The following is an 11,969-nucleotide window of genomic DNA, read 5'->3' as shown; positions in this document are numbered from 1 at the left end:
AGCACCAGTCTGAGCAGTACACCGCTGTAAACAGATCGTAACAGCGGGATGATCGAGCCGGACACAAAAGAAATAGACCTGCCAGCTTCTCGGCAATTGTTCTGTAGCTTTTGGATCTGAATCTGCACACGCTTGGGTGGACAAACGCGGCTAGTACAAGCTCGAGATCCGAATGAAGAAAATGAATTGTTGCCTTGCACTTTTCGGCTGGTGTGTGGTGACACCAACCCTTGCTGCTCCTTTAGCATTGACCGGCAGGTCCTCGTGACGGAGCAGCGAATACTTGTGTGCTGGACTAAACCGAGATTAGCAGTTGGCACGAACTGCAAGGAATCTGATTTGTTGTATACAAGGAAGCATGCGCGATCTGGTTCGCGAGGACGGCGTGGCCCTCTTACTCTGGTGACTCGCTGACGCATGCAGAATATCCGTCGACAGTCCGAAACGTAGATTGTTGAGCGTTCTCCCGCGGATGGATGCGGTAGTTTCTTGACTCTCGTTAATATAATTGCTCTTCTGGGAGCACGGTCTCTTGTCATCTGGGTCTTCTCTTTCGTCCGCATCGTCTCTTAAGGATTCTTGATAGCTGGAGTTTTGCGATTTCCTGCGGTGATCCATTCTTTCAGCGGGAAGTCGTGATGTAAGATGCAACGTAGACATGTTCCTTTGGGCGACATCTGTGTCGCCATTGATGGAGACAGGAGACGGGCCGTTTTCCATTCTCCTCTCCTCCGAGTCGGCGACACGGGGTAGGAAGCTTTCGGGGGAGGGGGATTCTAAGAGCGACGTTGGCTGGAATCTTCGAGGGGCCGATACTGTAACTGAATGACGTAAGCAATGCAGTTGGTTTCTGCCTTCTTTTATGCTCCAAAGGAGAGGAAGTTTTCCAGCAGAAGTCGAATATCAACCCAGGCGAACCTCTAATACCCTTGCAGCAAGTTAGTTTGAAGCCGTACCGCCAGGTCGACCGACGGACACCCTCAGCGCTAAGAGCATGCCCCTACCCGGAAGAGATAGCCTTGTTTTTCTTCGTGTTCTTTCCCTCTTGTCTGCGGCTGTCTTCTCCTCTCACTTCTTCTCCCCTTGTCTTGTTCATCTTTTCTGTCCCCTCTTACTTTCCTGTTTTCGGCTCTTCACCTCGGATCTGTCTGACAATAGAGCCGTTTTGTTCGCCCAGTTTGCTCTGAAGGTCTAGCATTTTTTTTTCTCTCTCTCAGTCTTTCGGAGGGTCAGTACGCCCTTGTCAGTAAAAAAGATGCACAGCGACTCCACGGCGTCGCTTTGTCAACAAAAGACATAGATTCACATTAAAGCCCTACAACGCTATCATCATCCAACACGCTCCAGATCTCGTCACGACCTATAGCCATGCTACCTCATCAGCTCAAAAAAGCGGTAGCGGAGGCCGAGGCTCACGCTGCCGCAGCTGCCGGACAACAGGGTAGTGGAAAGGGCGTCGGCGGTTCCTCGAATGAGGACGGAGGACAAGGAATAAGTGCAGGAGAGGCTGACAGACTTCGGCAACTTCAACGTGATCGTGCACAGCTTCAACTAAGGAAGCTTCAGGTAGGCATTCTGAATATGTTGTTCTCGCCAGGAGTCTTCTACTCCACATGTCCTTCTATTGGACTTCCTCGCCGGTATTTTTGATTATCGACGGGCTGTTTTAGCTTGCTTGGAAAAGGTCAGATGCAGCAGACAAATCTGGCGAAGCTCTCCACAGGGGGGATATATTTACGTGGAGAGAGAGAGAGCTAGAGAGAGAAAGGTTTATATGTAGTGTCTGTAGCTGTTTTACTTGTAGGGCTTGACGGGCAGTGCCTCTGCATGTATATGGATGGAGGGCAAGCGCGTACGAAAAGGAGTATGAGTGTAGGCGCACCCCTGCGTGGTGGGAAAAGGCTCACATGTGTTTAGCTTGGTACGTGGATCTACATGTATACCTCTCATGTACTGGTACATCCATCCATATGTCTGAGGCCTCTGTATCTGACAAGATGCAGTAGATCACTGTACGTGAGTTTCTCTTGATGCGCTATCGATTGTAGGGGGCAGTCCATTGTTGCGATGAAGAAAGAAGCGCCTCTTTCCTCTCTTCTTCTTACTTCCTAGATGTGTAGAAGCGTATCCCTTCTTGATAAGCCACCAACGATTGGATGGTTGTACACGAAGATCGTAGAGAGAGAAACTTGTCGTTTGTATCAGGATGAGGGTGTGTGTTTCATTCATGTTCTCTCTCTCTCTCTGTTGGTAGTCTTGCATTGGTGATTTCCTTCTTTTAACCACCTTTTCTTTCCCTCTCTTTTCTCGGCTTCGTCTTTTCTTTCCATCCATTTTTCCATGAAATGAAGAGCACAGTCAACGCGTGAGACCTCACAACAACATTATATGGACTTTCTCTCTCTCTCTGTTTTGTCGTTGTGAAGCAACTCTCTTCTTGCCCTTCTTTCTTCTCTCTCTCCTCTCACAAGCCGGGATGCCTTTTCCCATCAAGACATCTTTTATTCCCCTTGTCTTTTCTTGTAGACAGAGAGAGCATAACTCCTAGTCCACTAGCCACCTGAGTATGATATGAACAATTACAACCTCGTCGTCATACCCTACCAAACTACTAAGCTGTTATGTCGGTTTGTATAGGCAGATGCTGGCTTGATTTCCAAGCAAGCAGCTGTTGTAGCTGCGGCAGGCCTGGAGTGGCTGTATGATAATCCAAAGGAAAGTCGTGAGGTTCAGGAGGTCCAGAGAGAAGCTTATCTTCTAGGGAAACCCATTGAAGCACCTTCCTTCTCTTCTCAGACACAATCAAGAGCTGACCAAATAGCCTCTGCAGGTGTACAGACACCATCAGGAAGACCAGGAGGGGGAGGAGAGCAGATCAAAAGCCGAAGTCTCTTCTTAGCTGGGGAGTCTTTACTGCGGGCAAATGATGACACCTTGAGGAAGCTTCGAGAAGATCCTTTGTTTCTCATTAAGCAAGCTGAAATAGCGCAGAAACGAGCGAAGGAGAGTAATCCTTTGTATCGACAACAGCAGGAAGAAAAGCAGAGAAGAGAAGAGGAAGAGCGACGGAAAAAAGAGGCTTACGAAGAAGAGAAGAGGCGGAAGAAGATCCTAAAGAAGGAGGAGAAGAAAGCACGTAAGAGGGCAAAGAAAGAGAAGCGCCGGGAGAAGAAGCGTCGGAGAAAAGAAGAGGAGTATAGAAATCGGAGTTCTCGTGAAACTTTCGTAAAAGCAGAGGAAGGAAGAAGGATTAAACATGAAGAAAGAGAGACAAATGGAGAGACGTCTCGATACACCCGAGAAGGCAGGAGATCGTATGATGGTTCTAGGGGTAGAAGAGAGATCGAAGAGGACTGGCGAAGATCTCGACGAGAGAGTGACAGAAAGTTTTCACGAGAACGGGAGATAAAGAGGGAAAGCTCTTCTCTTAAGGTAAACGGGACAAAGCGAGGAGGAAGAGACAATGATGGAAGTCGATATCGTGATGTCTCTAGTATCGATCCAAAGAAATCTCGCCGAAGAGATCGCTATGACTCTTCTTCATCGGAAAGTAGCTCATCGTCTTCTCCTTCTCCTCCTGTGCGGGAGAAAAGAACACGAAGACGACGTGATTCGTCCAGCAGTAACACACACTCTTCTTCTTCCTCTTCCTCGTCATCGTCTTCTCCTTCCCCTGATCGACGGAAGCATCGAAGCTCATCTGGCCTTAGACGTCAATCGCCCAGTCGTCATAGGGGACAAGAAAGTCTCGCCTATACAACAACAAATGGCTATCGATATGAAGGAGAATTAGGGGAGCAGGAGAAGTTCACCTCTGCTCTACGTATCAAGAGAGAACGACGGTCGTCTTCTCTCTCTCCTTTTTCTAAGAAACATCGTGAGGTGGCTTCTTCTTCTCCTACGAAGAAGAAGAATAGTACCTCATCACCTTCTTTCTCGTCTTCTGCTTCGTCTTCATCTACTGGCGATGGAGGAAGATCTCATGAAGAAGCGAAGGAGAAGCAGTTCATGATGATCAAGAAAGAGCCGACGGAAGTTAATCATCCCGGGGGGCCGAAGAAGCAAGCTCGTGTACTAGGCCCTGCAAGGCCAGAGGCCGCGGAAATCCAAGCTGAAGCCTTTGGTGTAACAGACGATATCGCGCCTCCTGAGGCCATACAGGAGAAAGCTCGTTTATTACAAGAGAAGAAGGAAGCTGAACAACGGGCGTAGGTTCTCTCTGCGTCTTCCTTCTCATCGCTCTTAGTTCTCTCTTCGTGTGTTGGTATATCTCTGCATGCAAGTCATATATACTCCAATGGCTGTCTTGCCTGTGTATTCCCAGGTATATGATAATCCAGATCTTCAGTAGAAAAGTATGAAGAACGAGATCCATGAACACTGAAGCAAGTCACTTCACCTTTTAGCCGTCGTTGCCAGTCTTCTGTATGTTTGTATATAGACATATAGACAAGTGTATGCTGCTATTGTATGTAGTGATCTACTACACGTATCTTCCTTATCCCCAGGACAGGGAATCACTAACTACTTATATATGTATATAGATATATGCGTACATATGTACCTAGGGCACGTCTCATGGATCAGCCGAACATCTTCATCATCTTACCTCTCTCAGAAATGAGAACAGTCTAGCTTACACTCTTCTCCAAGGGAGGGAGGGCCAGGGCCTTACACGCCCACTGCAAAAGTGGTTATGTATACTACCTCTGACCTTTGCATGTATATCTCCTTATCGGCTTATATATAGATACGCATGTTTACGGCACGACATCTCCCTGTCCGACCCGTTCTTTATCGATGATGTCTACGAGGCGGGGAAACATCGTATCACGGCATGTAGCTAGCCCCAAGTTATCGCCTGTCTCTTCAGGAAGGATGAAGGTGTTCTGTTGTACTCTCTTCTCATACGTCCTCTCTTCATCTTTCTACGGGAAAACTATAAGACAATGAGGAGCACCATTTTCATCGTGGTTTACGTGTGTCTCTTGAAGCTTTCACTGCTTGTCGGAAAAGAAGATCTCATGGAAAGACATTGGTTATGTGATGCTTGTTCTTCTTCATCTGCGGTGTCGTTACACAGCGCAATAGCCGCTCGCAATGCAGCCATCGATCAGGCCGTGAAGGAACAAAGAGAGAGAGATGAAAAGCTGAGGGCAGCGGCGAGTAAAGAAAGTCTTGAAGACAAGCTAAGGCGCATGAAAGAAGAAGGACAACGGTGAGTCTTTGCTACCTTCGTAATGTGTTGGTCTAGTATGGCGGGAATATAACATGACTTGATCATATGCCTCATTATCAACCTCGCATTGTTGCTATTTTAGAAAGCCACTGTCCTACTGTCGCTCTCTCCCTTTGGTTTCTTCATCTCAGTAGACAGACAGGGTGTAATAGAAGGTAGTAATACGCTGGAATGTGTGTCTGTTTCCGTTGTATGTTCCTTTTTTCCGATCGCCTTGGCTTTCTTCGAGTGGAGACAGATAGAGGATTCCATGTAACTCTTTTTAGATCTCTTGTGTCGTCTGCTCTCAGCTTATGTCGTGCTCTATTCTCACTACGACTATGAAAGTTGAGTCGAGATTTTAGACAGCAGCCTGGAAAGAGGAAAGGACTCTGATCTACTATTCCATTGTAGAGTAGACGAGAAGAGTGTTTTCGATGTATGTTGGTGAGATCCCTTTGGTGACCTTTTTGGTCCCTTGCGTGTAGACACGAGGAGGATAAAGCTCGGAGACATGAACTTCTTTCTGTCAAGGAGAAGCTTCAAGAGCAGCTTGAGCAGAAGTGGCGAACCAAGAGTGAAGTAAGATGCTTAATCACTTTTATGACTACTGCTTCTGGATGGCTTCTATCCTTGAGACAAAGATTTCTCGGGAGTTCACATATCTGTATATTCAAAGGGTGTTTTGGCAACGTCTTGTTCTATCTCTACGTTGTTTTTGATAGCGTCTTAATTTCATCAGAGAAGATCCTTTTCCTTATGTGGTGAGGTGAGGTGTTCAGTGAACGTCATGGACATTCTTCAGTTGAATGTGGTAGGCTCTCTGAAAGCTGTGTAATACCCCGGTCCTAAGCGTGATCTCCTCAGGAGACAGCGGCAGGAAAACAATACACCTGAACGGGGGGCGCTATGCTGTGTGCGAAATGTAGCCGTACACGGGCAAAGGAGAGATCTTCGGACAGCACGACCTTAACTATTCCTGTACGTACAGATTAGAGCCTTATGTATATATATATATATATAAATCTGTGTACATATATACAGACCTGTGATCTTATTTATGTATATATGTGCATCTATTCGCCTGCTCAGGACACATGTGCAAATTGTTGCTAGTTGGAAGTCGTACATATATGTATATTTACATCTGTGTATAAAGAGATAGCTATGGATATGGCAGCGTGGCATGCCAGCCAGTTCTTTGCTCGGTTCTGCAGAAGATTCCAGAGGTCTTCCTTTAGCTTGCTTTCAGACTCTCTGCGAGCATCTGCTAAGGAGCAGAGACCTACGGTTATCTTGTACAATGGTTATAGATGCCCCCGCACCATCACGTATTGACCGCTGTGTAAGCTATCTCGTATGATGTAGTAGCGCTGTGCTTTCGAAGGGCGACCTTCTCGAAGACTGTCGCTTCTTTTCCTGACCGACCAGAGAAGTAGCACGCCAAAGTGTCATGTGGCGATTCCCAATTATGTATGGACGCCTATCATATAACACAGGTTTGTTTACATACGACATCTGTGTTATCGGCTAGTCCAGCCATCCGGCCTTGGGGTCGCAGTGTCAATATCTGCTAACAAGTATTCCACAAGGATCTGAGAGCTCGTACACTGTTAAGAAGCCCTCTGGTGTGTTGTGTGTTTGTTCTCTACTCAGGGAGGCGAGCTATTGAATTCCATACAACGGCAAGCATTTCTAGGCGACGGGAAGACTGTCGCGGATTTCCTGCAGCGCCGTCGAGCTCGACGAAGGAAAGATCTTGATGACGGACACGACCTTCTTGCCAGCAACGCAGAGCAGCGGTGAAGGCCACCCAAACACGTCCGAAACACTTCGTATGCACATGCACCTAAAAGAGCGTCTATTTTCTTGGTGGTTTCTTCGTTTTTTCTACAATAGACCTACAGGATACGGTGCTGAAAGCCGTCAGTCGCCGAAAAAACTTGGCCCCCCTAACATCGCCGGATTGTCTCTCCGTTAGCGTCCCCCGGTGGGGTGGGTAATTACGCATTCGCCTCACCACCTTCTTTCAGCGTACCCTCAATAGAAACCATAGAACACTGTTACACTACTTCACAGCCCGGAGCGATGCTTACACCGAAGCCATCGACTTTATTGTCTAAGGGAGAAGAGCGGATTCTCCTTGCAGTCAGTTCCTTGGACCCCACTAATATTTCAAGGGAAGAGACACAGGTGCAAATAAAAGATGACACTGCCAAAGTGATTTTGTCATTCTCTCTAGTATTAGTCCGGAACTTCTCCGGAGCAGAAGTGTCATTTCACAGCTCCTCGAAGGTTCGATGACAAAACTGAGTACGTGAGCCGACAGGAGCTGAGAGATGATCCGGCACCCTGCGGACCTGCGTAGCTAGCTGAAGTGTAGAGGCGTGTTCTTACAAGCAAACAAGACCTTTTTTTTCGTCGGGGTTTCGCTCGAAGAGCCACCCAGCATTGAGGAGATGATTCTCACCTTTCCGGCCGTACTGCATTCATGAAATTGAGACGAACCTCATGAGTGATAGCGAAGGTGACAAACCCCGGCAGACCAGCCTTCTCCACCCATGCGCTGCATCCCGCGGCGGAATGCGGAACCATGACAGACATGCGTAACGCATCGAATAATGCACAAAGGAAATCAAAGAAGACATTTCTCCATTTCCCCCCAAACAACACATTCGAAATTTCTGGTCTGGCTCAATCACAACACAAGGCGGAGGTCTAGCACGGGAATAACGGCTTGACCCCTTTTGCTCTCGAAGACGCGGGTACCACGGTAAGACACGCGAAGACACGGGCAGGAGCGACCCAGGACCTCTACGGCGTAGACGCTCGAGCGTTGCTAGCGAAACGGAGCTTAGCAGCTTCTCGAGCTAACAACCAGTAATTCTACTCTTCGTGTTCGAGACCGCTCCTTTTCGCTATATCTGAGCAGGGCGCGAATAATAGCGTTTTATGTGTATATCTATCAGCAGGTTTGGGGCTCACGCAGCGTAGGCCGCAATCTCCTTCGGTTGCTTTCCTTATCTGTGCCCCGAAGCAGGCTTTTTGTCCTCAGTAAATCAGAGGACACGGTAGTCTTTTCTATTGAAGCGCGTCGCGCGCTCGCCCAGTTGACAGGCAGTTATACCTGCTGTCTTCTAGTTTTGCTTCTTTTTTCCAAGAAACGCCCCAAGCGGTATTCGCTTCCATACTCTTGTTTTTTGCCGGCTTCTCAAACGCGTCTTTGGTTCGGCTTTGTGAACTCACGTGCCCGACAAGATGAGGTCTTTTCCCCGATTTTGTGCCGTCTTCGCGGCTACCTTGGCAGTCTGTCTGCCGGCCGTTGTCGCGATCACTCTCGAGGATACGGCTGCGAGATTTGGACTCAAGCTGAAGCCGGCTGCGCAGGCAGCGGCCAGTGCAGCTCGTGGCCAGGGAGCAGCAGCACCTCTTCCATTCCAACAAAGGGCCGCGGCAATTGCTGCCAAGCACCAGGGAGGTGACCCTGTAGTTCAAAGGAGTGCCGAGCCAAAGAAGTCCATGGCGCAAGCCGCGTTTGGTTCCGCTCTGAAACCCGTGGGGCGGAGAGGGGAGATGCCTAGGATTCTACCCGAAACTGATGATGATAAATTCCACTCAGCTTTCAAGGCGGAATGGCTACAAGCCGTAAAGAAAAGGCAGGAGAACCCCCAATTATACAATTCCGAACAGGAGATGGCATACCAGGCAACTAAAGCTGCGATTGCTCAGCTTGACCTGGATGAGATCAAGAAGATAATGGAGAACTCCAAGAAACAGGCAGAAAGCATCAAAAGAGCTCAGGAAAAATTGGCTCCGCAGAGAGCAGCAATGCAGCAAGAGTACATGCAAAAAGTAGGAGGCGTGAGGAATGAACCCCGTGTTGCGCCTTCACCGAGGCCACAGGCCACGGGCATCCAGAAAGGATCTGTTGCGAAGGCAAAAGGGAAGTTTCAGTAAATGCCTCTTTTAAATTTTCTTTTGATGACCAAAAGTATGCACGGTCCTCTCCTGTCAACCGTCTTTATTTTCGCGGAGTGTGTTTTTGTGTCTGCTCCCGGTCCCATAACGCGGGGGCACATGGGAGTGTGGACCGCCTGATCCGGTATGTTGTCTGTCAGACTCGTTCTCGAGCCATCAAAAACTGCGTAGCAGCGGCGTCATGACAGTGTTTCGCGAAAGCAGCTAGCTGAAATCAATCCTTACCGAGAGAAATGTTCCTGGTCATCCGGGACTAAAAGAGGGCTAACCAGCCCCAACATCTCACAATGAGCGTTTACGGAGGCCGCACATGGTACACTCTAAGAGCGCGGGGCCCTTGACTCCGGAGCCTAGACTGAAGAACGGTGCAACTATTCGTTGAAAAGAAGATAGCCAGCAAACTGCCAATGTGTCCCCTCCAGAGACGCTCAGATACCCGTCACACCGGTATCGACTACTCGGCGACTCCTGATTCTGTTCTGACAGGCACCCTCGCCTGGCCCGTGGCTGGACGCAGTGCAGCCACACAATATGCAGTGAGAAAATCTGCGAATAGAATCTGTAGAGAACCGCATCGATACTTTATCGTCGCGCGACGGCGATGTAGGAAGGCGGTACCGTGGAAGCCAAAGGTCCCGCACTCGAGATGATTCAATCAGAGACGCACCGGCAACGTTGCCACCGTACACTACTTCGGTTGGTTCTGGCGCGACGGCAAAGGTTTTCTGAATGATACATGGATGGCTACACGCCAGAGTGTTATGCAACGGTGCTGCGCGCGTTCATCTATTTGACAATCTGGGGCAGGAAGCCATTTTGATATTGTTCTGCAACCAAACAACCGGATCGTGTTGGCTAGGTGAACTAATCACGTTTCATAAATACAATCAGTGAAAGCTCTTGATTTTCATGGCTTATTTGTTTTTGCCCGGTAACCCCGGTCGTCTGTCTGCCCTTTTTTTTTCCCGACTTGACCGCTTGACCAGCCGTGGCGACTGGATAGCTCTCGCATTCTGTTCTCTCTGTGGACCGCGTCCTAGGACAATGTGACATTGGTGTTCTCGCGTTTCTGTGTGCGTACGGGGTTTTTCCGGCTCCGCCTGGCACGTACATTCTGTATGCTTTTGGCTGGGAAGTGCCATCACACTAGCCCTAAGCGCTCACCTCAACTGCTCTCATGATGGCAAGGAACAAATGCAGTTCAGTAGTTCCCCGGTTTCTTGAAGCGTTGTCCCGATCCCCATTCCGGAGCGCGCATACAGCTGTCATTGGCTCACTTCACTCCGGTTCTGTGGCAGACCGCAGGTCACCCTCGCTTCCTTACTCATACTTCCGAGTGCACTGCTTATTTTTCTTCTGCTACGGCGTTCTAGCAGTCTTCTCTTCTGGCGTACCTGTACAGCTCGTCTCGGGGACTGGGGAGTATGAGAAGGCCGTAGCAGTTGGAGGGGACAACTCCAAATCTTCCCCATATACAACAGGGGTAGTGATGCTTCAGTCCTTACACCCAATATACCGGCACACCTTCGAAGAAGCTGGGCAGGCACAGGGGCATACGTCAGAGAGGAATGACGAAGAAAGCAGTGCAGCGCAGGAGGATGGTCTAAGGCTCTCTTCGGACACTTCAAAGAAGAAAGCTTCGTTTGCTCAAAGCTCGAGTGCTGAGCAGGTATATGGTTATCTTCGTGACCAAGCTCAGTTCGGGTGGAGACGACTCGAAGCTTGTGTTGTCCTGTGCGTGTTCACCGCGGGGTGTGCGGAGGCTTAGACGGCCTGTCACACGACGTTTTAGTGAAACAGAGAATGCGACACCGCCCGTGTAACGAGCTGTTCTTCTTTGTTTGCTGGACCACTCTGCCGGGTTTGATGACGATGCCGAACTGTTCGGACATTGTTAAGCGAGTCAGCTCTGTGTGCGCGCAAGTTTTTTTCGTGAAGCGAAATGTCTCACGGGTGTGAGAGCGGTTTGTTAATGCGCACCAAACGCTCGGAAAGCGCCCGGACTTCTCATTCTGCAGAATTTAGAGTTTATAGGACGGGGCTTCTCTCTATCCCGAGTTCACGGGAAGGGACTGATACTTCAGCAATGCAGCCTGCAACAGTCGCTCCAGAATTATGGCGATTTGACGTGACCCGCCTTTTCTTCTCTCAGTTTCTGCTCCCGGGAAGTCTCTTGTTCAACACGGACTTGTCTCTTCCATGCGGCTGGAGTCCTTTTTTTTTTTCAGTTTCGTGTTCTCGTGTTTCGTGTTGTGATGTTATGTAGGCGAAGGAGCCTGCTCGGCGCGATGACGACTTCGACTTCGACGCACTTTTCGATGAAAAGGCTTCAGATTCAAGTCCTAAAAGCGCTACTAAAGAGTCTCAGGCTGACAACTTGCCGGCGAAGTCTCGAGACACTTCTAGCTCGCAGACCGAAGGTGGTCAGACAGGCCCAGCAGGTGAATCCGGCGGTGGCGGCGGTTCGACCGCCCAGTCACCTGATTTTGAGTTTGCATTGAATGTGCAGCCAAAGCAAAAAGAAAAAAACAGTTTGGCATCTCGAAGCTGGCAGAAGACCAAGTCGTTTGGTTCTAAGCTTCTGAAAAGTGCTACAGGACGGGGCAAACCGGAAAAACGAAAGTCCCAGAGCGCTGCAGATGACTTCGATTTTGATTTTGATGATGGATCAACCACCGCGGGCTCCGGCGACGACCTTGACCTGTTTGGGTCTGGAAGCGAGTCATCTGATTCGTTGTCTCCTAAAAAGGAGAAAAGCAAGATATGGTCGAAA

The 11,969-nt window shown here is 49.0% G+C and overlaps 3 protein-coding genes across 3 annotated transcripts in view; all 3 read left to right on the top strand.

Moving 5' to 3' along the window:
• The first annotated feature begins 429 nt into the window (after window positions 1-429).
• On the top strand, window positions 430-7,081 carry CSUI_002347 (pre-mrna splicing). Its single transcript, XM_068062549.1, has 5 exons — window positions 430-1,566; window positions 2,638-4,208; window positions 5,084-5,218; window positions 5,707-5,800; window positions 6,875-7,081. Exons 1-5 carry the CDS (start codon window positions 1,369-1,371, stop codon window positions 7,022-7,024), a joined length of 2,148 nt encoding a protein of 715 aa, XP_067925478.1. The 5' UTR covers window positions 430-1,368; the 3' UTR covers window positions 7,025-7,081.
• An 813-nt stretch (window positions 7,082-7,894) lies between these two features.
• On the top strand, window positions 7,895-9,323 carry CSUI_002346 (uncharacterized protein). Its single transcript, XM_068062548.1, has one exon. It carries the CDS (start codon window positions 8,477-8,479, stop codon window positions 9,173-9,175), a length of 699 nt encoding a protein of 232 aa, XP_067925477.1. The 5' UTR covers window positions 7,895-8,476; the 3' UTR covers window positions 9,176-9,323.
• A 1,178-nt stretch (window positions 9,324-10,501) lies between these two features.
• Window positions 10,502-11,969, top strand: part of CSUI_002345 (perforin-like protein plp1) — a 10,586-nt gene continuing 9,118 nt past the window's right edge. Inside the window, exons 1-2 of the mRNA XM_068062547.1 lie at window positions 10,502-10,865; window positions 11,463-11,905. Coding sequence (XP_067925476.1) covers window positions 10,686-10,865; window positions 11,463-11,905 — 623 coding nt within the window. The 5' untranslated portion in view covers window positions 10,502-10,685. The remainder of the gene's footprint in view (window positions 10,866-11,462; window positions 11,906-11,969) is intronic.

This window comes from Cystoisospora suis (genome assembly GCF_002600585.1).
Source record: "Cystoisospora suis strain Wien I chromosome Unknown contig_1001, whole genome shotgun sequence".
Lineage (NCBI taxonomy): Eukaryota > Apicomplexa > Conoidasida > Eucoccidiorida > Sarcocystidae > Cystoisospora > Cystoisospora suis.
The sequence above is the reverse complement of the archived record's forward strand: the minus strand, read 5'-3'. Positions and strand labels throughout refer to the sequence as shown.